We start from the raw sequence: 25,752 nt of genomic DNA, 5'->3' as shown, positions 1-25,752 counted from the left end.
GCAAATTCAAAACATAACATAACATGATAAATATCAAAAATGCTATGTTGAACAAAAGAAGCCAGACAAAAAATAGATACATGCTATATGAATCTATTTATGTAAAATACAAAGAAAGGTAAAACTGATCAATGATTATAGAAGTCAGAAAAGTAATTATCTTTGGTGAGTGTAAAGACTGGGAGGAGGCATGAGAAAAGCTTCTGGAATTCTGCATACGTCCTATTTCTTGAACTAGGTGGTAGTTCTAGCATATTTACTTTATAAAATTTCATTGAACTGTATGCTTAACATTAATATGCTTTCTGTATTTCATGCCTTCATAAAAAATTTATTTAAAAAAAGGGGTTCACAAATGGAAACAGTGCAAATTTTTGTCAGCCAATGAATGGATAAATTAATATGATATATCCATATAATGGAATATTATTCATTCATAAAAAGAAATGAAGTACATGATACAACAGGGGTGAACCTTGAAAATAAACTAGGTGAAAGAAGACAACCGTAAAAGGACATCGTATGATTCCATTAATATGAGATGTCAGAACAGGCACATCTGTAGAGACCAGAAGTAGATTGGTGGTTGCCTGAGGCTGGGAAGGTTGGGAGGAAATAGGGAGTGACTGAAAACAGATAGGGGCTTTCTTTTTGGGGTGATGAAAATGTTCTAAAATATATTGTAGTTGTGCTTGTACAACTTTGTGCATGTACTAAAAACCATTCAGTTGCACACTGAGCAAACTGTGTGATATATTAATGAAATCTCAATAAAGTGGTCATGAAACAAAAAGTTAAGAGATAGTGATAACTGTAATAATGATTAAAACATTAATCATCAGTCAGCCCTTAGGAAAAGGCTGTACTACCATATAGTCCTTTGGTAGGATAGGTAAGCACATTCTTACTGGAGTCAGACAATGTTCAAATCCTGACTTTGCCACTTACCTTGTTCAAGACCAGGTGGGGTGGCCACGCCTATAATCCCAGTATTTTGGAGGCCAAGGTGGGAGGACTGCTTGAGCCCCAGAGTTCAAGACCAGCCTGGGCAACATAGTGAGACCCACGTTTCTACAAAGAATAAAAATATTAGCTGAGCATGTTGGTGCATACCTGTAGTCCCAGCTACTCAGGAGGCTGAAACAGGAGGATCACGTGAGCCCTGGGAGGTGGAAGCTGCAGTGGGCCGTGGTCGTGCCACTGTATTCCAATTTGGGTAACAAAGCGAGACCCTGCCTCAAAACCAAAAACCAAAAACCAAACAGGAAATTGAGTTTTAACGAACTGATAAATGGACAGCTCAGAAATAGAAAGTGACCAGTAGTTAAAAGACTACATGACAAGGCATTTATTTCAACAAATAGTTACTGTCTCTATAAATGAATTACTTTCAGTCATGTTAAAAATCATGTTATGTCTTCTTATTTGTTCTACTTATTAAAATGTGTGTTCTGCAAAATGAATGTTTTAATTTAAAATTAAATTGAGGGTGCTTGTAGTCTACAGGTATTGAAAAGAAGCAAGTATGAATTTGTCAAGTACCTGATGCTGAGGGGAAAATCTCTATACTGCAGTGGTTAAAAGCTCCAGTTTCGGAGCCAGACCTTGATGCAAGGTGTCTGACCTCCCTGGGTCTCAGTTTCTTTATCTGTAGAAAGGGATTTGTATCATAGCATTGGAAATGAATTAATATAACAAAGTGCTTTAAAAAGTAAGCAGTCAGTGTACCATTATTATGAGACAGCCAGTATGGTGGATTCTCAAGCATGCATAAATTATGGGTATACTTTCTTGTTAACTTTTGTAAAGTCTTGAGGAGTCAGAAAATGGTTTCCCTTTCATGCAAGGAAATCAATAAGTGAAACTGAGTGATTGGATCCAAAAGAGCTAATTGGGCATTGTGAGAAAATAACCCAAAAGGTATCTCCAGTATGAGAGAAAAGCCATTAAGGGTTTTAGTAACTGGAATATAAAGCAATGAGCTTTTGCCTTTCAGAATTCTATGTAAATATGAATTTTTACCTAGAAGTAAGGAACGCTGGGGATTGGATTAAGTAGTGGGTGATATCAGTTAACATTTAGTTTATAGGCATTTAAATACACATAGTTGATAGTTGTTTTGTATTTCTTTAAAAATTGAAAATTATATATCTCATGTATTTGGCTATTAGAGACTAGTAATTATGTCTTGTTAATAGAGGGACTTTTTTTGTGTTTTTTTTTTTTTTTTTGAAATGGAGTTTCTCTCTTGTTGCCCAGGCTGGAGTACAATGACACGATCTCGGCTCACCGTAACCTCTGCTTCCCAGGTTCAAGTGATTCTCTTGACTCAGCCTCCCGATTAGCTGGGATTATAGGCATGCACCACCTAGCTGGGATTATAGGCATGCACCACCATGCCCAGTTAATTTTGTATTTTTAGTAGAGACGGGGTTTCTCCATGTTGATCAGGCTCATCTCGAACTCTGGACCTCAGGTGATCTGCCCAGCTGGGCCTCCTAAAATGCTGGTATTAACAGGCGTGAGCCACCATGCCTGCCTGGGACTTATTAAAAGTAGAAAAAAATCCACAAATGAATGAAAATACGCTACAATTCTGTTTTCAGACCTAGACCTGGGGGAAATCATTCTTCTGGGATTCCACACATGCATTCCCTGCACAGCCTCAGACATAGGTCCCCATGCTGTCCGTACATGCTGAAGCCCATGAAAGAGGTGACGACAAATGCCATAACCTGCTACGTACTGCAGTCACATTTCTGTCATGAAAATAGTTGTTTCCTGTTCAGAAGGAGTATGCCTAGTTCCTGCTACTTTCTTTACAGAGTTCACCTTTATAGAATTTACTTGCAAAGTGCTTTAGTCACTATAATCCACCAGGAGAATTGTCCAATAAGCTGGCACCAATTTACTGCCTCCTGCTCAGGCTGGCCAGTGGTGCTGTTTCTGGGTGTGTGCTGGGAAGTCAAGAGGTACACAGGTGGATGGCGTGGACATAGTGTTTTGTTGGTGTGTTTTATTTTTAAAAATCCAAGACTGTTTACCAAGTAACACACTTAATGATACAAAAATTAAAGTTTACATCTAAGCAAAAAGAAAAATTCAAAATCCTATCACCTTCCTTATGTATTTTTCTCCAGACATTTTAAAGCCAGGTTTGCATTTTTAAATTTTATACTTTTTATCCTTATTGCTTTTTCCAGCTGTTGAAAACTGAAAACATTACAAATGTCTGTAATGGAAAAAGGAACAATCCCTGTATCAGCTGCCTCTAAAGATCATCACTGAGGACATTTTTATTCTGCTTTTTCTTAGCAGTAACCTTCAACTTCAGCTTCTATTGGCTTGTTGCTGTTTTAAAACTTTGAGATAGTTTTACTTAACTGGGTTTGTCCTTTTCAAGCTTTTTTCTTTTCTTGACTTTAGTCCTGCTTTTTTTTTTTTTTTTTTTTGAAGAATTTTGAACATGCACAAAAGTAGAAAGGAGAGTATAATGAAACCTGTTGTTCCCATCACCTAGCGCCTGCATTCCTCATTCCATAGCCAGTCCTGCTCCATTCTCAGCCCACCTCCGTTCCCAACCACCTGTACCCCAGCCCTTATTACTTTGACCTGCTAACTTTGTAATGACCTTCAAGGGTCCTTCCCAGTCACTAGGACTTCACTGTCTTTTGGCATTGAGGAAGGATCAAATGCCTACCCTTCTGCTCTCAGAGCTTCTCTGGAGCCTGTGCTCTGTCCCAGGCTTGATCGGCTGACCTGGGCTTTCCCCACTCACTGCTGAAATGCCTGGAAATTCCCAGACGTTGAGTGCTCCAGCCTTACAAGTTCAGCTCCTCATTCTCTTTCCTATTAATGACGAAGGCCATTGCTCAAGTCATTTGGAAGAGGAAAAGTAGAATTTACTACCTGGGTGTTCCTCGTCCATGCTGTTCATATAAATTTAAACTTAGATTCCTGAGAATTACATTGAACATGACAAAAATTGCTGTGTGGGCAGTTTAGTTGAGTACTTGCAGATTGATAGGGCCCTTAGTCATAATGAAGGGAAAAGGTTCTTGAAGCTGCTTAGTTCCAGAAGATGAGCTCACCAGTTAAGGAGTTTGCAACTGAAGGTCCTCTTTAACCTCTTGCTGGATGGCAAAGAGGAAAAAAAAAAGAAGAAAAAAATCCAGACTCCAAATCCTGACCTTTAGGGAGACCTAAGAAGAAATCATCCTATATTAGCCCCTCCTCAGGGTGGGTGCTTGCATTTCATTTGGATTTACTTACCCCAGATACTTTTTTTAACTTCGACTTCTCTTAAGTGTATAAAATATCCTCAAACCCTCACCACGTCATGGCCATGGAGCGCTGCCATGGCTTGCTATACTGGTGGTCAGCTTTTGTGTGAGATTACATAACGAATACCACATGGAACTGGAAGATGCCAGCGTTTGAGTTGTCCCTCTTACCTAGCAACCCCATCAGTATTTCTTAGAGGGAATGTGCTTATCCCAAGTAAAAGGTGGAGTTTATTGTGTGGCCACTAGGTGATCCAAGCCCAGCTGAGTCTGACTCCAAAATTCAGTAGGATCATGCTAAGGCCAGGGCCCATGTCCTGGCTGCATGAACTGCCGTAAGTAAGGCCCCTCATCGCTGGTGCTGTTTGGACAGTGGAATGCCCCTTCCTCTCAGCCCTCTTGGTTGGATTACCCTTTCTGAGTTTCCAGAATACTGTTTTGTATCTCCGTTGAGGCTCCTTTCTTGGGAAAACTGGCCACGGGATCAAGAGGGTGACCCAAGCCAGAGCATTGTGTTCCCATCATAGGCTGGATGGAAAGCAACCTGAGGGACAGGAAATCCAACATCTGTTGTATCTGTCAGGCTGTCCAGCAGGCTGTACTTCTTTTTATCATCTACCTTTGTTTATCAAACTTACTACTTCACAAAGTGATTGATTTATTTGCTTATCGGTGCCATTCCTAAGAGGTTGTGGTCTTCAGGCTCTTTGTTTTCAGTTCAGTATGACTGCAGATGGCATTAATAGACCCGTGGTCTGTTGAGTGGGTGAGGTGACAAAATGAGAAAGTGAGTATGGTACATTCAAGTTACTTTTCCACTTAACACCCTCCAGTGGTTTCCCATTACACTTGAAGTAAAGAATGCCTCATCCTGAGCCAGCAGGGCAGCTCTCCCCAGGGCCCCTCCGCCTCACTAGCCTCCCTGTTTCCAGTTCTTCTCTGCTTTCCAGGCGTTTTTCTATTCTTTAGACACAGCAAGGTTGCGCCCACCCTCCATCCTTTGCTCTGACTCTCCTGCCTGGAATGCTGTCTCCCATGCCATTACGTGACATGGTCTTTTCTAGACCCACAGGTCTCAGGCTGTTTCCTCAGAGAGACCTTTTCGTTACTGATGAACTATACAGTAGGCTCCAGGCATTGTCTGTTTTATTTTCTCCAAAGTCCTTTTTACTATCTAAGTAATCTTGTCACTTGCTTGTTTGCTTGTTGCCTTTCTCTCCCCACTAGACTGGAAGCTTGACATGAGAAGGGACTTTGACAGTTTTCTTGTATGTCTCCAGTGCCTAGAAAAGGACTGGTACATAGTAGGAGCTTAATAATAAGTATTTGTTGCATGGCTGATTGAATGAGTGAAGGTGGTTATTAGGAAGATTATGAGGTAACTGAAAGCCAAACCATATTGTTGTTCAGCCTGAAGGAGAGAAGTCCCAGGGAGCCATAGGCTAGCTGTCTAAGTCATTAAAACTGGTGCTACCCCAAAGCACCTAGTCCTGCTTCGCTCCTCTCTCTTAACCAGATTGCTGTCCTCTGAGGAGATGGGCTTGTTCTGGGCACCCTCATGAGCCAGAACTGGAGCCAATCACTGGAAACTCTAGAGAGACATATTTTGACTTTAAAAGAGAAAAACAATTGATTGCCACTTTACCTGAGGATGGAACATAGTGGGCTTCACCAGACAGCAGTGAGTTTTAAGTCACCTGAGGTATGCAGGCACAGTCTGGGTGCTCTCTTGCAGACCTGATATGGAGCAGGCTTAGTGCCTGCATGGCCAGTTAGGCAGGGTTTACAGTCCTTTCAGCCCAGAGAAGCAGGGGGCCTGCCCTATATTTTTTGTTACTTTCTTTTTCATTCAGTAATCTCAGTCACTGTGGGCCCAGCCCTTTCCCTGTCCATCATGCTGATTATAGAGTCAGGAGGTAGTTCATGATCTGCATGCAGTAAATGGGGGTGGAAGAGTTGAGAAGCTGTAGGAAGACACAGAAGGGGATCAAGCCTTGGTCTAGGTCATCAGGGCAGGCCTACCAGAAGACATGACTTTAGGTAATAGTTTGAAGGACAGTGGCAGTTGCCAGGAGGAGAATAGAGAGAACTGTGGGGGCCCCTTGGGTGCGAGCATGGGAGTTCCCATAGGAGTTCCATCGCAGTATCTTGGGGGTGTAGCTGCCATTAATGGGTAAAGGCCAGGAAAGTCAAAGCATGCACAGAGCAGACCCACATGATGAGCAGCTCGGTTGGTATCAGCTGCTTGTGAAGTGGTAGTGGAGGATGGTGTACAGGGGAGGGGTGGAAGAAACAAGTCCATAGGATGAGAGGGGTGAGCAAAAGCCAGGCCAGGCAGGCCATGGAAGCGAGGTCTGGGCTGCATGCTCAGGGCAGCAGGGGCTCTGGAGGGTGTAGACAGTGGGGCAACAGGTAGATTGAGTTTGGAAAAGGGCACTGTCTTCACTATGGAAAATGAGTTTGAGGAATGGCAGGGAGAGCAATAGGAGGTTGTTAGGTGTTTCTTAAAAGAAGCCATGGTCTTGGCCAAGGTGACGGTGGCAGGAAGGAAGACATATGGGCAGATGTGAGAGATGTACAGAAGGTAGAATCAGAATGATTGGTCGACACAGGCCTGAGAAAGTCCCAGGTTTCTTTTTGGTTTAGGCAAACAGGGATATCAGCTTTGATTTAGTGAGGGGCGAGCCCGCTTCCTGGGACAGGAAACATGGATAGAGAAATGGTTTTGCTGAGAGTAGGGGCTTATGGAGGTATGAGTGTGATGTGACCATGGGACAGCTGAATGACAATTCCCAGTAGACGTTTGTATACCTCTATCTGGAGCTCAGAGAAGTCTAGGCTGGTGACATATAGTTAGAAGACCAAAGCACAGAAATGAGGTTTGAAGCCCTGGGAGTGGATCAGACAATCCAAAGTGAAGAGGTGGAATTAGAAGTGAAGGGGTAGAATTAGAAGCGAAGGGGTGGAATTAGAAGAGAAGGCAGCCTGGGGCAGAGCACGGAGGCCGGGCATGCCACACGCAAGGGATACAGAGAGGCAGAGAAACTTGAAGAGGAGCAGCCGTGGAGCTTAGACACCCAGAGTGGAGACCAGAGCTTAAGAAGGAGTGTCTCAAGGTGTGGGGGTGATGGGGAGGACGCGGACTCACCAAGCTTCAGATGCTACTAGAAGGTCAGGCTTGCAAAGGTTTGGATTTAGTGCACAGAGGTTATCTGTTCAGGCTGCTGTAACAGAAAACTGTAGTCTAGGTGGCATAAAGAAATAAAACATCGGATTTATTCCTCACAGCCCTTGAGGCTGGGAAGTCCAAGATCAAGATGCTGGCAAATCCAGTGTCTAGTGAGGGCCCACTTCCTGGTTCACAGAACAGCACCTTCTCATTGTGTCCTTGCATGTTAGAAAGGATGAGAGAACTCTCTGGGGTCCCTTTTATAAGGCACTAATCCTATTTGTGAGGGATCTACCTCTGTGGCCTAATCACCTCCCAGAGGTCCACGTCCTGATGCCGTCACATTGAGGATTAGATTTCAACATATGCATTGGCAGGGAGTGGGGAGACTGGGGGGAACAAACATCTATTACAGCACATAGTATTGTTTTATGTGAGGAGTTTCCTGCTGATGTCAAGAAAAGTCTCTGTCACCGCTGTAACCACTGTGCAGTCGCAGCAGTGGGTCAGAATGAATGAAGTGACCCAAGTCTGGAAGGCTCTTATCTCACTGCTGATAAGGGAAGTCCCCACCTACAGTAGGTGACTACCCTGGTAGTGTTCATTCCTGGCACAGGCCTCTTGAGTAGTTCAGACAGTCTCTGTACTACCAGGTAAAAATGACTATAAACTGGAGATTTAGAAAGAAATGGTTTAGATTTTAAAGTGCTCCATCTAATTAAAGAGAGCTGGAGTTAATGGCTTAGTGGTTGTTCTGTATTCAGGCCCTGCTACAGGTAGTTAAGGAGACTGGCAGTGGGAACCAAAAGAGCCTTCATGGACAGGAATGTGGCTGTGAACAAGGATGGGAAAAGTCTCTGCCAGGACTTCTGAATCCAAAGCCGAGAATATGGCTTCCATGGAGTTATGAGAGATAGGGATTTTGAGCTGTGGTCCCCTGAAATGAAAAATTGAGAATTGTATCATCTTGTCCTGGAGTTGCAATGACAGTGTATGGGGAGGGGTAATAAAAGGAGCAAAGGCTCTGAACTCAGCCTGGTTTCGAATCTGGCATTTCTCACTTTTAGCCAGGTAACTGGAAAAGTGACTGAGAAGCTCTTTGTGTCTCAGATAATTCATCTGTGCAAAATGATTTGCAAAGCTGTAGTCAAAGTTAGCTTGTGTCTGGAGCCCCTGGCACAGAGGAGACATTTCATAAATGGTCACTCCTGGTATCTTTATCATTTTTATGATCATCACTGTCCGTATTACACTTAGGAAGATGTTATGAATCACAAAACACTTTCAAATGTTCTCACTGATTGCAGTTCAGCTTCCTCCTGTACACTTTAATCATCACGTGGGTGTATTAGACTGAGAGCTCCTTAAATGAAGGGATCCCCACTCACTGATGTCTATTGTGGACATAAACTAGAGGATCCATGTGAGGAAGGACTTCCTCTACCAGACAGAGCTCTTCAGAAAGAGAGCAGGTGACTTCAAGATGTCAGCTTCCTACCTTTGAGGATATGTCAGGGCCACCTGGCAGGGACACTGTGGGGAAGTGGCTGCACTGGCTGGGAGGCTGGCTTCAAAGAGATGGTTTCTAAACTCTGCTTTATAATCTGTTAGTGTTTTAATTGGATGAAGCTGTTCTGATGTCCTGTCAAGTTCATTCAAAGGAGTGTTTGTACTCATCTAAGTTTGTGGACCCTGGGGCAAAGTGAGCCAGACACGGCTGCCCGAGGACCCCGGGGGATCCGTCCTCTCTCTGCTCTGACTGCTCTTTAAACACAGACTCATCTTAGCCCTGGCAGAAGAAAGTTTTAAATTTAAAAATGTTTTTAAAAAATGCTATTATATGAAAGACAGTATCTTTTAAAATATCAAATTTGTCTTAAACATTTTGGCAGTGTATACTATGTAACTTTGGGATTTATATTTTCTCTTTCATAGAGTAAAAACTTCAATGCCACTACCTCGAGAGTTCTGCAAGTTCACATTATGTAAACATATATAATAAAATATTTACTTAGGGTTTCCATAAAAAAGATCCAAAGCAGAGAATAAGAGAGCTTCTCTTTGCTGGTTTCAGAGGCTCTGCTGGGAATTCTGAGTGAAATGTAAGCCTCTTGAATATATTTTCATTGGCCTCCTTCATATTTTATCTCCTGTAATGAACTCTTTGTCAGTTTGTCAATTTTGACTAAGGACAGAAAGTTCATGTGTAGTAACAACACAGAAACTGGATTTAAAATTATGGCTTATATCATGATGTAATAATCCTCTCTCTTGTCCTTTAGTCAATATTTACCTGTTAGGCCAATATATTATAATGCTGACTTCAAAAGAAGACACTTTGTTTTACCTTCTCTAAGTGTTGGTTTTAGATACTTGAAATATCAAAACTGGAAGTTGAGCCGTCTGAGACTTTTGGCTGAATTCACGTAAAGTTCAGTTCCTCGATCGCGGGGCAGGTTTCATTGCTCCCAGTGACCCAGCGACACAGCTGCGTGCCTGTCAGAATGAGGCAGCTAAACTTGGAGTCATGCTGGTTACTCTTAGCTTTCCAGACAGCCCTTTCCTCTATGGGAAACAGATCTGTTATGTTACCCCATAGTAGCTGGGATCTCTTAAGTAGAGTCACTCCCTTATGTATTACAGCTACAGGATTGGGCAGAAAAACCCCGAAGAATGTCCTGTAGGAAGGTGGCCTCAGAGTGTCACACCAGATGAAGAATAGGGAATCTTAAATTCTTTTCCTTGCCTGAACCCCTTTTTTAAGCACCCCATGTTTAAGCATTTTTCCATTTTAAAAACTAAGGGAAGAATTATCCCCCAGTGAAAAAGGATTAGGAGGATAATAAGTAGCTACACAATCTGCAGATAAAATATGTGATGCCTTAGGACAGATCATTCAGGTCACCAAAGGAGCAAACAGTAATGTGTTAATAAGTTCTTCAAAGCCAACATGGGGATGTGTCAGGACTCTGTCAGTGAGTCATAATGGAAAGGGAATTGATCTACTCATTAACTGCCAAGTCCACAGGTAGACTAGTTTCAGGCTCAGCTAGATCCTGAAGTTCAAATGAGGTCATAATTCTTCTTTTCTTTCTTAGACTATTATTTTCTCTTTTTGCATGATTATGTAGCATAGATGTTTCCTGGCAGCTCCAGGTTTATATGGTCCTTAGTGCCTGGAATCTCAGGAGAGAGACCCTCTTTCCTGAAGTTCATGTCATTTATCAAGTGTATTGTTCAACTTAAGCAAATTCAGCACTGTGCTTGCATCTTCCATGTGCTTCTGTCTGCCCATTGTGTATCTTTAAGCTGTATACTTAATTTATTTTATTATTTTATTTTTTTGAGATCTGTCTGTCTCCCAGGCTGGAGTGCAGTGGCACAATCTCAGCTCACTGCAACCTCTGCCCCCCAGGTTCAAGCAATTCTCCTGCCTCAGCCTCCTGAGTAGCTGGAACTACAGGTGTGCACCACCATGCCTGGCTACTTTTTGTATTTTTCATAGAAATGGGGTTTTGCCATGTTGGCCAGGCTGGTCTCAAACTCCTGGCCTCAAGTGATCTGCCTACCTCAACTTCCCAAAGTGCTGGGATAACAGGCATGAGCCACTATGCCCGGCCTATATGCTTATTTTACATGTATACTTGTTTTTGTAATCTGTTCATTTTGTACATTTTCATACACACATACATGTTTATGTATGTATATACTCATACATATGAATATGTATATTTTTATTTTCACATACACTGTATTTGATAGATTATTTACAGGATATTCAAGAATAAATCGTAAGTTGATAACCTAACTACCCTCCCTCACTTAAGGTGTAATTCTAACAGCCTTGTTCTTCTGACCAACTCTGGTAAAACTGGCAGGAAGTGCAGGGCCTATTGAAAGACAGCTCCACCAGGAAGGGAAGGAGCAGTTCTAAAAGGAAAAAAAGAGAGGCCTTTACCAGAGGGAAAGGACTATTGATTCATTCATTCAACAAGTACTTCTTGAGGACTTACTATGTGCCAGGCACCCTTCCAGGCCCTGGGCGTACAACAGTGAACATTACACAAAAAGCCTTACTTGCTGGAGTTTACATGGTAGGGAGAGAGGCATATAACAAACACACGAGCTGATAGAGATATGCTGTGATATCTGGTAGTGACGAGAGCTCTGAAGAAAGACCGTGGTAAGCAGCAACAGATGTGGAGTAGGTGCTTTATAGTGCAGGTGGAGGGAACAGGGGTGTGTGTGTGAGGGGTGGGGAGTCAGGGGAGGCAGACAGGTGGAGGAAACAGCAGGGAGGGGCAGAGGAGTCTCTTCTTGTTTTGGGATTCTCTTTCAGTTGACCCAAATAAAGTCAGGAAGATTTTGACAGTCAGATCCTGTTGAGACTATCCCAAGCATAGGAAAAAGTATGCGCCAACCCAACATCTGAATGGCTTGAGGGAAGATCTGTTCAGGGAATGGAAAGAGGTTTCCCATGGCAGCTGCATGCAGAGCATGTGAAGGGTGGGACTGAGGTCGCTTGGGGTGCGACCCTGCGAGGACATGAATAACAGGCTAAGAGTCCCTTTACCAGACCCACATTTAGAAAGATCACAGAAAAATGTGGAGGCCCTGATGGGGAGGCACAGAGGCAAGGTAGGGCAGCCAGGTGTGGGGTGAATAGGGCAATGGCCAATGGGAAAGAAGGGCAGAGCTTTCAGAGGCTGCCTCTGCAGGATTTGGGGATTAATTCACTTCTAGTGACCTAAATTGTTCATCATTGACAATGAGCCATATCTTCTTACATTTACTCAAAGATAAGAAGCCTTTAGAATTGGGTAACATCTTGTGAAAGTGGTTAATCTTGTTTATTCACAAGAACAATTTCATCGTCTTTTGCTGTACAATGGGGAAAGTGACAGTAGTGTGGGTCACAGGGGTAAGTGGCCAAAGAAGGAAGCAAGCAAAACATGGCAGCCTACACTGCAGGTCCTGTGGCCTCTGGGAGTGACATACATTCTAGGAAAGGACTCCTGGGAGGGAATGCTGTGGCCTTCCATGCTAGCCTGATAGTCCTTCTCATGCATTTACAGGCAACTTTGAAGTGGGAGTTCACATTGCCGACGTGAGTTACTTTGTTCCAGAGGGATCCGATCTGGATAAAGTGGCTGCTGAGAGGGCCACAAGTGTCTACCTGGTTCAAAAGGTAAAAATCCATTTCTAGTTTCTTTTTTCTTCCTGTGTTTATTTGTTTCTTTCCCTGGAAAAGTGTGTGCTCTCTGTTATTGCATGTTCTCCTGAAAGAGGAGCCAAAGAAAGACACAAGTGTTCATCTGAGGCCTTATCCCAGAATGGCTCTGCCACATAAGTAACTGACAAATACTCAGTTTCAGAAAGAAAGGAGGCAAAATACCTGCTTTCAACTGATTGTTCTAAAGCAGGGCTTGGCAAACTCAGCCCACACCAGCCACTAGTTTTTGTGAGGTTTTATTGGAACTCAGCCACATGCATTTGTTCATATACTGTGGCTGCTTTCACACTACTTCAGCAGAGTGGCATGACAATTTCCTATTAATGCAGGCCCTTTAAGGAATTGTTTTCAACCCCTGTTCTAAAGGCGGGGAAGCCAGTCTGGTCCTGACCTGCCCGTTACAAAATAGCTATGGAAGTCTCCGAGATGGAAAAGTGAAGGGAGATGAGGAGGAGTTTGAACTTTTCCTTCTCATCCTGATGGCACCACTTCTGGTTAGTTACTAAGTGTCTACAGACCTCCCTAGACCCATCTACGAAATGAAAGGATTGGACAGATTCATCTCAAAACATCCCCTCCATTCTGTGTACCTGTACCTGGCATGTCCAATAGGTAACCATGAGAATCCATTCCTTTAACGAGAATATGTTGAGCACCAGTTATCTGGTGGACACTGCAGTAGGCTTAGAGACAAGGGTGAATAAGAGACCAAAGTGAGTGAGTTCTGCCCTCCACACTGTGGTGCAGGAATTCTGCCAGGTTTCTTTCTCTTCCTTCCTTCCTCTGATCCTCTGCTCATTTGCTCATCTTCCTTCTTTGGCTGTATCTGGACTTCCACTTCCTTTCTAGGTTTTTAAAATTCGGCTGTCCAGTCTGGGATTGCTACCTATACTAGCTTGAACCTTCCTGCCTCCCAAGCCCATGCCCTAGGACCTGATTCTGGTATTTGCTCACTGACTGCCCTAAGGTCAGAGGAAGATCCCCTCCATCCACCCTCACACACCAAGGCACTCTGGGAGCTGGATACCCTTTGTCTGGCCTCATCTCTCAGGGACAAGAAACTAGCTCAGGTGCCAAGCCTCCTCCATTCTGGGAACTTCCAAATGTCATTGCTCAGGGAAAGGATACTCTTTCTGCTGCCTCATCTGGGCAGCAGCTCCCATGTGTGCTCACACAGCTGGCAGAAGGAAAAGCCAGGCTCTGAGCTGTCCCAACAAGCAGCAGGAAGGTAGATTTCCTGATAGGTCCCTGCACTCTAACTACTGCCCCTCTAACTCCTGGGGGAATACACCTGGCTACCTGCCCTACAAAGAATGATTTAGAGGGGTACCATCCTGTAGGTTTGAAGAAACCACCAGCATAGGGAACCTGGAGAGACCCTGGAAAGGTGGATTAACATAGAAATCTCAGCACAAGCATTGAGGCATGTCTGCGAGACAGCATTCGTCTTCTCTTAGTTCTTTCTGGTATCTCTTCCCTTCTTCACATCTTTCCAAAAAAGTACTTGAGAGCTTGTGCTTCTCACCTCTTAAACCCTTATTTCCTGTTGTTGCCAAGAAGGGACTGGCCTTTTTGTAGGTGTATTGTCTAGATGCTGTCAGGGCAGGCCACTAGGGGTCTATGTACTGCTTACCCTGGAAATGTCCCCACCTTATGGTCCCAGTGAAGCCAACCCCATACTCTTATCATGCCTGGCTCTGGCCATAGGGGAGGCCTAGTCTCATCCTGCCAGTATAAAGGAGGCCGTGCATCTTTATAAGAGCCAGTGTTCTCCTGTGCTCTGTTTTCTTCCCAGCTAGAGGTCTGAATAGTGTCGCTGACTATGTCATGTCAGTTCTGCCTCCTGGATGGCCTGTGGCACCACTTTCTACCTACTACCTCCCCATCACATCATTGCCCAGGATACCCAGTGAATATACCCGTGGACAGGAGGGTGTTCAGACACAGAGATAGAGGAGCTGTACCCAGATTCCAAAGAGAGAATTGGCTTGGGAGCCCAAGGATTGTAAGTCCACCCAGCTCTGGTAGGGATGCTCTGTTCAACCCTGAAACCAAGGCCCTGTAAGGATAAAGACATGAGCTTCTGTCATGGCCTCCCCATCTTGTTTCTTGGCCTCCCCATCTTTCCTTTGGAACCCACCTCTCTCTCAGAACTACCACAGCTTTCACATGGCTGTCATCTAAGATTCCCACAGAAGCCTCCCTTTGTGCTCTGATGCACAGGATTAGGATACCTGTCACCTCAGCCATACCTGGAAGGTGGTTTTCCAGACATAACTCTACCAGGTGCAATAATCCATAATGGCATTTGTCCTTTGAATATTCCAGACATACACAAGCACGAAAAGCACAGAAGCTCTCCTGGACAGGTAGGTTGTCACATGAGTGGATCATCATTTATTTCCCCAGCCCAACCTTGTCTGGTCCTGCAGCATCCCAAGACCTAACACATCATCCTGGACCACGGTACACTATAGTTATCATGCCAACCTTAAGAAGGGTGCTGATATGGTTTGGCTGTGTACCCACCCAAATCTCATCTTGAATTATAGTTCCTATAATCCCCATGTGTTGTGAGAAGGACCCAGTGGGAGGTAATTGAATCAGGGGGTGATTACCCCCATACTGTTTTCATGATAGTTCTCATGAGAGGTGATGGTTTTATAAGGGCTTTTCCCCCTTTGCTCGGCACTTCTTCTTCCTTTTGCCACGTGAAGAAGGGCGTGTTTGCTTCCCCTTCCACCATGATTGTAAGTTTCCTGAGGCCTCCCCAGCCCTGTGGAATTGTGAGTCAATTATACCTCTTTTCTTTATAAATTACCCAGTCTCGGGCAGTTCTTTATAGCAGCATGAGAATGGACTAATCCAGGTACATTCTAGAATTTCTAGGCTACACTTCTAGCAAAGTGCCTACTTGATGCCCACAAAGGCATTGGCACTTCTGGAGCAAAAGCTATCTAGGAAAACTCAAAAGTTTCTAGGATTTCTGGTATTTACCAAATGTTACCTAGAGGTCCTCTCATGTTTTCAACTTGTCCACCCTGAAAACTAACCTCTCAAAAGGGAAGCGACTAGTCTAGGCTTTGAATGCAGCCATATCCTCTAGGGGCTGAAGATACTGTTGCCTGTGGCCCAAGTTTAGATCCCCCAGTGTAGCTGAGCCTAACAGTTGACAGTGATGTCTTTAACCCCGTGGTAGAAATCACCCTGTCTGAGACACTTTGCTCCTGCTGCAAAGGGAGCTAGCCTAGATGGGCTCTCTTGTCCCAGAGGAAAGCCAGAGCTGTGATCTTCCATGTCTGCCCTCAATATGTGAAGGCCCCGCCTAGGAAGATCTGGCACCTCCTCTCCCCTGCCCCAGGACAGTACTCTCTGGATCACTGCAACCTAGAATATTGGAGCAAACCCTAACTCCACCTGTTCCAGGAGAATTGGACAGCTGGTTTCTTCAGAGGTTCGGCTTTGCCTACTATTCACATTAGGTGATCAGAACCACCATGTACATGTTTTCTGCCATCCCAGAAATGAAAACACTGAATGGAGAGGAAGACAGAGTTGATCAGAGCCAGGAAACTCTGAGTCAGAAGCTCTGTGATCATCAAAACCCAGTTCCAGGTAACTGTGTCACGGGCAATAGGTAATCTCTATGCACAGTGATCCCTGAAAGACCCAGCACCTTCAGTGAGCAATTAGTGAGAATAGCTAGCTGTATCGTCATTGGAGTAGGGGGAATTCTGTTTGACGCATTTGATTGTGTCAAACATACTGTATCCCTGCCTGACCTTTGTGGCTAGCTTAAGGCTAAATACAGTATTTTGGAACTTCTCTTTGACCCCCATCCCTCACAATATCTGTGAAACCCGTGTCCAAGCTCTGGGCAGATATTGGCAGCTTAAGAGAATGCAGCACACACTTCTGACCCACAAGTATCCCTCATGAGCACACGAGCACATCCCTCCCTGACCCCCATGGCCATGAAGCCACGGCCATGTACCAGCTGCTGCGTCCTCCTTTTATAACTAGGAATTACTTTTCAAAACCAGAAAATGAAAAAATCAAATTGGGTTAAATAATTAAGCATGTTTCCTTTTCTGTTTCTTTTGTTTTGTGTTTGTCACAGTTCTAGAATTTCTCTGTGGGACGACAGAGTTGGGGCTCTGCTTCTGAGTTTTGAAAGTGGGGAGCTGGGTGGAGGAAGGGCCCGCATGCCTCTGCTGCCCAGCACTGCCTCCAGCTTGGCAGGCACGAGTGGCGCCGGCCCGCAACCTTGGACAGCAGCCGCTGTGCGCTCTGATTCCTTTGAACCGCTGCTCTGACCTTTCTTCCTACTCATTTTTGTTTCTTAAAGGACTGTGTCCAGGAACTTTTCTGCCGTTTTCACTTTACTTTGCCTATAAAGGTCTTCTGAAAAGCTGGATAAAGCTGCGTTTTCATCCTCCAGATTCTCTGCTTTCTCGCTTGGCACAATCATTTCTCCCAGCTTCATCACACAGGGGAAGGGGGTCTGGGGTTCCAGTTGGTTTCCCACCTACAGGGTATGTGGCACTGATTTCGTTCAGATCTATAAGTGACTGATGCCAGAATTGCAATCTAAGCTCATTATCTAAACTCTAATTGGGGGATTAACTCATAGAATAGGACAGTATACAGTGTAACAGGTCTCAGGTCCAAATACCATCTCACTGACTTTTAAAATGAAATTCTTTTGTTGAGATTTTGCTCACAGTATAAGCATTTGGTTATTTTTATTAACAATAGGGTATACTTAAGTGGAAAAATAAATTTAAGTAGTGTCCATTCAAATATAAGAAAAAAACTTTTTGACAAAAGATGGTTCTGTTAGAACAGGGGACAGCTGTCCACCTGAACTTTGCCCTGTCCTTCTCAAAAGGACACCACATTTACTCAGTTAATGCCTCTCAAATGTCCTCTCTGGGATTTAAATATAATGTAATTGCAAAATTTAAGGTAATTTAGAAATAAGCAAATTAAGCTTTAAAAGTAAAAGAAAACCTAAACAGTTGAAACCTAAACCTAAATTTTCTGCCTGTTGGCCCAAGCATTCATGTTATTTTAGGTGTGAAACAGCTCAAGTGAAAGTTCGCCCATAAATCTCTACAATATTTTATTGGTACTGCTTTATAATAGAGATCAAAGATTGGGATTGGAAGCCTGTCTTAATGTAGAGTCCAAAGAGTTTTAAGATGTTTCTTTCTGACACCAGCAGGTTTTCAGAGTGTTGATGTTTTGTTAATGTCAAACTGTGTAGCAAAGAGTTGATCAAATTCTGAATTCATGGAAGTGTTGATATGGAAAAGAAAACTCTTTAAACAGAGATGTTGGCTGGCAAGTGAATTATCTGTCTCCTTTAAGTTATTTCAGTGTGTAAGTGGGGAGCTAGCTGAGTGTACCTTGTTGTTAAAACCTCAAAGTCCTTGGAGAAAAGGGGAAAAGTTACCAATTCTCAGACTGCAGATATGGGCTGTGATGGCCAATGGGCACTGAGGGCGTGAGGGACTGTGGGCGGGGAGCCAGCAAAGGCCTGTGCTGAAAGGGATGGAAGAGGCCCTGCGAGCCCTCCAGGTAGTGGAGAAGCCCCTATGGCTTGGCTTGTGGGTATCTGGCTCCCACATCACTGCTAGTCCTTCCTGCTCCTCCTTGCCTGAATGATTGATTCTTCCCCTCTGTGGCCCTTTGTGTTGGTCACAGGGCTGTCCTGGCTAACCTGCTGCTGAACTTGGCCAGCCTGCCCGCTGTGGCTTTAGCAGATGTTTCTGCTCTCTGAGGCTAATGTAAGATTTTATAGTCTTGTTGGTACCCCCACCCAGCTGCTTTGGGCAGTGGTGTATTTTACCCAAATGATCAATTTCTCTCTACTCAGACCTGGTCCAGAATGCTTAGAAAGTCAGCATCTTACCATCAGTGTCCCTTTTCTCCATGGCCAGCTTTTAAGCTCTGCCCTGACTCAACTTTGGTCCTGGCCGTGAAGCATGCTTAAGAGGACTTAGCATCCTTCAAGCCCCGTTTCCTTTTCTGCTGCATGAAGTACTTATCATTCTTCATCCACTTGGATTTATTGAGTACCAGCTGTGTGCCATGTTCTAGGGATGTAAAGATGAGACAGATTCTGGTCTTGCCCTGGGGAAGTCAGAGGAGGTGGATGGTAGGAAACACCTGCAATGTGTCAGGCTGTCTTCAGGTACAGAAATGCCCCAAAGGTGAGGAGGTGTTAGAGAAGAGAGAGAGGTTGTATCTGCCTGGGCTGGTAGTGGGAGAGGAGCTTCTGCAAGGGCCAAGAAGGCTTCACAGACCAATTGTGCTTTGAACAGTGTTTCACATTTTGAGTAGAAAATTTCTAGATAGACAAAAGTAGGCAAGGAGGACATTCTAGGCAGAGGCTAGAAAAACCGTGAAACGTTCAAGGAGCAGTATGCAGTTTGGAATTGCTGAGGTGTAAGTTGTAGAGACAGCCAAGGATAAAGTTACAAAGAGAGGCCTGGAGTGGCAGGTGAAGGTGCTCGGATTTTGAGGGTAAGTAGGGAAGTGATACGGTCTCCTTCAACCAAGATAGAAAATCACCTTAGCACCTGTGTGGTTAAAGGTTCGTGAGGCCAGAGGCAGGAAAATTGTCATCAGTACCAGGACCCTTTCCCCAGTCACATGCTCTTGAGGTACTGAGTAACTACTCCAACACAAACAGAGATCTTTGCTCCCAAAATCTTATGAGAGTTTACCAATGTGGTAATGTCTAACTAGACCCCAGGAAAACTAGGACAATAAATGTCTTCAGCCTAGTGCCAAATGGAGATTCTGAACCAGCAGCATTTTAGTGACTCCAAATTGCAGTTTCTTCCCAATTCTGGCAATACCACATAAGAAGTAGGGAGAAACAAAGGACAGGGAAAACAGAGAAGCCAGCTTCCCACTGCTGCCTTTGCTGTCTTCTCAGAAATAGGGTCCTTCTCCAGCTTCCCCCTTGGGAGCTCTTGAGCACCTGTGACCTTAGCCACTGAACATAGAGGGGTGAGGCTTTTCTGAAAACCTCTTGGCCCCGTTGAACCCTCTAGGCCCTCCTTCATTTACAGGACATGCAAAAGTCCATTTACTAAATTCAGCTCCTTAACTATTGGGAAGGCAAAGGCAGTGTGGCCTAATATAAATGGAATTGCAGATTATCATTAAGTGGAGATTAGTAAGAAGATGCAGAAATCTGAAGAATAAATAAGTCTTATCTAGAATAATTTCTACTCCAGAATTGTTACTGGGTTTTATCCTGAGAGAAGAAGAGAGACATATCCACACTTGAACAGTGGAAGGAGGAGAGGAAAAGACTCATTTGAAAGAGTTAGAATGTTAGACCTAGGCTTGGGACGTGATTGGATGTAGACGGAAGAGAGAGGAGAGTGAAAAATCACAGGTTAATCCCAGCTGTATTCTGGGGGCAGGGGTGAGGAGCATGGGGAGGCATGGGTGTGGTGTTTGTGACTTTGATGGTTTTGAGGGAGGGGTGGTTATTTGTTTCCTTGCTTATTTAACTTGGGCAGAATGCTGCTGTTAACAGAGGTGGGAAATGTAGACATGGGAACAGGCGAAGAGGGGAAATGCTGAACTTTGTCTTCTCCATGTGGAGTTTGAAATATTCATGGGACATCCAGTTCATGGTGTCCAGAGGGCATTATCTTCTCCATGTGGAGTTTGAAATATTCATGAGACATCTAGTTCATGGTGTCCAGAGGTATGTGGAGTCACAAGGCCAGAGGGCCAGGCCTTGGACAGGGAAGACACTCATTGTGAGATCGCAGGAGACCAGGGCACACATGTAAAGTGAGCGGGCCTGGGAGAAATTGGCGAAAGGAAAGAGCTGGAAAGTTGCTTGCAAGTTGTTTTCTCTGTGAAGAAGAGTTGAGATTTTCTGCTGAGAACGATTGAGAAGGCAGTCAGGTAGGAGGTCTGAGGAGAGTAATAACATTTTGGGACCTCATCTGAGGGGCGTAGGGAAGGAACTAACAAAGACAAGTGAACAGCCTGCCAACCCTCATGGAGGTAAGAACTAAGACAGCTTAGCAACTCACCTCTACACAGCCCAGGTCTGTATCACTGCTCGGCAAGGACTTGCAGAAGTTGGAAAGGCCGATTATAAGATCAGTTGTGGGCTTTGTGGAGCAGGGATAGTAGAAGTGAGGAAAATAAAGAACCTCGAAGGAATTATCCATGTGGTTCACACTATGTAGTGAAGTTAATGAGGACAAGACTGGGGAAAAGGATCAGGGGCTCAGGGAATGCTTGAACATTTGCACAGTGCTAATGATAGCCAGGAGTTTCTCAGCTCCTGAAGAGACCTTTCTTTTCCAGTCAGACATGATGTTCCACACTTTTCCTCTTGGCCCAAAGGCTCTCAGGAACCGTGGCAGGCCTCACGTAGCTGACCTGTGTGCGTGGACTGTTGCGCCATGGTCCAGGCGCATCTCCGCCTGACATAATGGGCCTTGGATTCCAGAAAGCAGCTGATCAGAAGGGGCTGCCTGCCTCTCCTTTCCAGACCTCCTCCACAGGGATCCTGTTGTGCCTGGGGTTGTGGGAGAGCACGTTCACAGTGACCCTGGCAGGAACCAGGCCCCATTTGTGAGAGGCCATGATGTGCCAAACCACAGATGTGATTGTAACCTCTTAATTCCTTTTCCTTTGAAACACAGAGGAATAACCATTTGTTTAGAAAACTGTATGCACATAAAGATGGTTTTCTATGAATTTCATCTGAATTCTGCTTTAAGACCTAGTGAATATCTTTTTCAAGGAATGCTTCTTAAAAATTAAATATAATTATACTAAACAAAAAGTTTTAATGTTCAGCTTTTTCATGAGCACTTAGATTGTGTGGTATCTGACCATTGCAGTATGAATAATAAAGCGTCTTCTGTGTAAGATACAGGACACCACACAGTTTTTATGGCCTGTGCAGCCACTGCGTGTGCTGATAAGTTTTAGGAGGTAGTAGCCAAAGCAGCATAGCTTGTACTTAAAATACTAGTTGCCTTGACTTTTTTGGTCAAGATGTTTAAATAGAAGTCTCTAGTGTATTTTATAAAATGTTTATGTGATGCAGTAAATGCAGGAAAAATGAGGTGGTCCATCTCCTGGACAGAGTCAGTCAGTCGTCCGCACACTGGAAGTGCCTACCATACATCAGGTGCTGGAGAGACAGGGGTGAGGCCTGGCCATTGCTCCTGAGGATTCATTGTCCGTGGCACTTGAGGCACCTGAAGAAGCTATTAGGACAGTGTGTAAACGCAGCGGAAGAGCAGGGAGAATGGAGTAAGTAGCTGACTGTGTAGGACAGCCCCAAATCCTCTTTGAAAGAACAGGGGAGGTGCACAAAACACAGCATGCACTCTGCCTGGGGGATTTTGGATAAACCTTTTAGCAATAGAAATGAGCAGAAACTGAAAGAATGTGCAAGAATTTGCCAGCTGTAAAATGTCCAGAAAGGTGTTCTTGAAAGAGGGACCAGCACAGGGAAGAGCTGGAGCAGCACACAGGCAGGTGAAGGGGTCACAGCGGGAAGGCCTGTGCAACTGATGTTGCCAGTGCCCTGGGAAAGGGCCAGGGTACAAGCCTGAAGGGGATGCCTGAGCCTGGGGACAGCACCTTGGACACTGTGGGCTGGCCAGTGAGCTGACTTTTATTGAGCATCTTCAGTATTGTTCTGCCAATAAGAAGACCAAGACTCAAAACTTTACTAATTTGAAGACCAAGACTCACAATTTTACAAACTTGCCCAAATTGTACAAGAAGTGGTGGGCCCAAGATTAGCCACCAACTCTCTCAGGTAGCAAAGCCTTTGCTCTCTTTCCTGTACCATGCTGCTGCTGAGTCTGCATGTCACTGAGTTGGTGAAAAGGTCTTTGGACCTTGCTGTATTTTTTTAAGTGGTGAGGCCCATTTTGCAAATAAAATCTGAACCCCAAACTCCAACATGTAGAAACAGATCTGGTTTTCACTAATTAGCGTACATTTATTTCATACTTAAGTTTGTAACACACCACCAATTAATGAACACAGTGGCTTTCTTTTTAATAAGCTCTTTTATTTTGGAATGCTTGTAGTTGACAGAGAAGTTGCAAAGGTAGTACAGAATGGTCCCATACCCAGTTCCTATGGGACTAGTAATCTATGAATTCTAGATTACTATTACATACCAAAGATACTTACTGTACTAAAGCAGAATATAGTTGCAGATACTTCACACAGACTAAGAAGGCACTGGGATTTGTTCTGTTTCTGCCTGTAAAGAAACATAATTTGCTAAATGTACCTCATCTGCAGCATGGCTGCCCTTTGCCTATCACTTCTAAATTACCTAGCATGGGAGTTACAGTATTATCCATGCTCAACACTGCAAACCAAAGTGGGCCATAGGAAATATGTTGAGTAAATGGCTAGTTCTGCTCAAGGTTTTAGTTAGAGAGGTGGGGTGGATGTTCCTGCCACAAATCAAGAAAAATATGGGAAAAGGAACAGACAAGAGTAGATGGGAGAGAGATTTTGAAGTATCTTCAGGAGATACAGGTAGAGATATGCACTTCATCTTTGGAATAGTAGAAAAACAAGGAATATTTTTAGACAACTGCAAGTCATCATTTGAAAGTAAGCTGAGAAACAGTTTTTAATTAGTGTATACCGTTGACTCATTATTATGGAATAGACAGATCAATAAGGAGAAGAAATCATTTAGGCTTAAAAAATGGGAAAATGGATAACTAGTTGATCACAATGTTTATCTAGGAAACCTAGATGTATGACCCTTTCAGTTTTATCATTCTAGTGATGTTTTATTAAAGTATTCTCTCAATATTCCAATATGTAATTTGGTAAATTGTGGTATATTAATTACTAAAACATTGATTCAACAATAACAATAGCTTGCTTTACTTTGATGAAACCCTGTCCAGAGTTTACACTCAGCCCTTGGGCTCTTAAGTATATGTATAATTCAGCTGGAGTGTTTATGTCCCAAAGCACAAGTACTTCTTGAGTCTGGAGCATCAGGTTTAGTAGATAATATAGTGTAGCTATTTTCCATTGCTTGCAGGGTACTTTTGCCTTCCTCTACCAGTTCTCCTCACTCTCCCAGCTCACATTTCCATTTGATTCTAGAGACACATGGAAAAGTATATGATAGTGTGGACTTTCTGCAGTGTCTTTGAGCACAGAGTCACCTCCATCTTCAGCTTGCTCAGGAAAAGCTGAAGCTGTTCACCAAAACTCTGCCCTCTGGGCTTCTCCTAAGTGGGTTGGAGAAAGGTGCTCACGGGCCTGTACTCTGTTTACAGGTGGTCCCCATGCTTCCCAGGCTGCTGTGTGAGGAGCTGTGCAGTCTCAACCCCATGTCTGACAAGCTGACCTTCTCTGTGATCTGGACACTGACTCCAGGGGGCAAGGTAACAACTTACACGTTTTCTTTCTCCACTTACCTCTGTTTCATCCCATGAGTCATGGGAAGCACTCACCATGTGCCTGGCACTGGCTGGGGTGCCATGGTGGTAGGACAAGGGAGATATGGAACAGCCATAATAGAAAAGAAATGTCAGAGTCCTTGCCTCGGAAGAGCCATCAGCCTCACTTAGAAGGCAAGACTGACCCTAAGCACTTTGCACATACTTCATGTCTGCTATCATGGAGGAAGAAACTGAGTAAGCAGAGTGATGCTGGGGAGGCTTATTCAGGAGACAGGGTGTAAGTGGGATTGAATGAAGCTTGGCAAGGCAGGAGGGGCAGCTCAGCCAGTAGTTAGGAGAGCAGAACCTATATGGAGGAAGATGTTAGGTAAAGTGAAAAGACTTTACATAGGTGGGGTGAAATCCAACTGGAGAATCACAATTGCCACTCACAAATGAATTGTAGGTGTTAGGGTTCCTCTGAAGTGTCATGAGAAAGATGGTTTTAGAAAGGTCAGCACTGCATCGTCATGCAGGATGATTGGAGCTGTGAAGATGAATGAGCAAAGTAATGCCATATCAAGGTACAAGGTGGTGAAACCACAGACCAAGAACAGAGAAGGATGTCAGCGGGAGTTCCTAGGCATAGGGAAAAATACGTCTATGCCTGTCGTCGGGATGTGCCTATAGGGAACGACGGGAGAGAGATACATGAAAGAGAAACTAGACCCCTCCCTGCATCCAAAACAACTCTAAATATTCAGAAATAGGGTCATGATTAGGTAAGCTCTGGTGCATTCTCAATGGAATATATGCAGTTATTAAAGCTATTGACAGAGACCATGGAAGAACATGGGAAGTGTTTATACTGTAATATTTAAATGGAAGTAAAAAAAGATACTTAATTATAAAGAGGTTCCAAATAAAGATAGAGGATCAAATACCCACATTTACTTTCATTCCCTCCCAAAACCTCACTAAAACAACAGTAAAGGGATTTTTTAAAAAGACATAAACCCACAAGAACAAAGAGAGTGGGAGAGGAGACAACAGCAACAAAATTTTGGAAGCTGAGTAGCAGATGGATGAGTGGTAACTGACTTAGCAGTCCTGAGAAAGCTGAATCCTGAGCCAGCAATAGAGAAAGCCAAGAAACAACCCAGTTTATGCAGCAGAACCCTAAACAATTCAGAAATTGACAGTACCAGATAATTCTAGAAGGTGGGGGAGGGGTGGGGGAAAATGAGGGTAACAACAGTATTGAAAATTTATTTTTAAAAATTGCCCCTCCTATAACTTAGCAGAAGATCAGAAATGTGTTCTCTAGACAGGGTAAAGTAAGAGGTGTCTGAACTAGAGGACATCAAATATGCTTGGTGGTGGTGTTTGATATCCTCTAGTTCAGACACCTCTTACTTTACCCTGTCTAGAGAACACATTTAGGGGAGGTTGAGTGAATGTTAGCATACTGAATATTAAGAGTGTCAGCTTGCTTTTTGCCGCCAGCCCGAAAATTCTGGTCGCCAGGCCTATATCTATGAGTTGAGACTTGGGAAAATCTCTGAGGAATCTGAATAGTGAGGAATAAAAACATAAGATATTAGTCGAAGATGACTGCCAAAAAAAATAAAT

General features: G+C 43.9%; 1 protein-coding gene across 5 annotated transcripts in view; it reads left to right on the top strand.

Moving 5' to 3' along the window:
- Positions 1-25,752, top strand: part of DIS3L2 (DIS3 like 3'-5' exoribonuclease 2) — a 388,020-nt gene that overhangs the window by 271,932 nt on the left and 90,336 nt on the right. For all 5 annotated transcript variants that reach the window (XR_012517592.1, XM_003936718.4, XM_074398855.1 and 2 more), the window contains exons 11-12: positions 12,528-12,640; positions 24,016-24,123. Coding sequence is in view for 4 of the 5 variants with exons in the window: in XM_003936718.4 (XP_003936767.1) it covers positions 12,528-12,640; positions 24,016-24,123 (221 nt within the window). In the remaining variant the exon portion in view is untranslated. The remainder of the gene's footprint in view (positions 1-12,527; positions 12,641-24,015; positions 24,124-25,752) is intronic.

The sequence above is a fragment of the Saimiri boliviensis genome, chromosome 5, assembly GCF_048565385.1.
Source record: "Saimiri boliviensis isolate mSaiBol1 chromosome 5, mSaiBol1.pri, whole genome shotgun sequence".
Classification (NCBI taxonomy): domain Eukaryota; kingdom Metazoa; phylum Chordata; class Mammalia; order Primates; family Cebidae; genus Saimiri; species Saimiri boliviensis.
The sequence above is the reverse complement of the archived record's forward strand: the minus strand, read 5'-3'. Positions and strand labels throughout refer to the sequence as shown.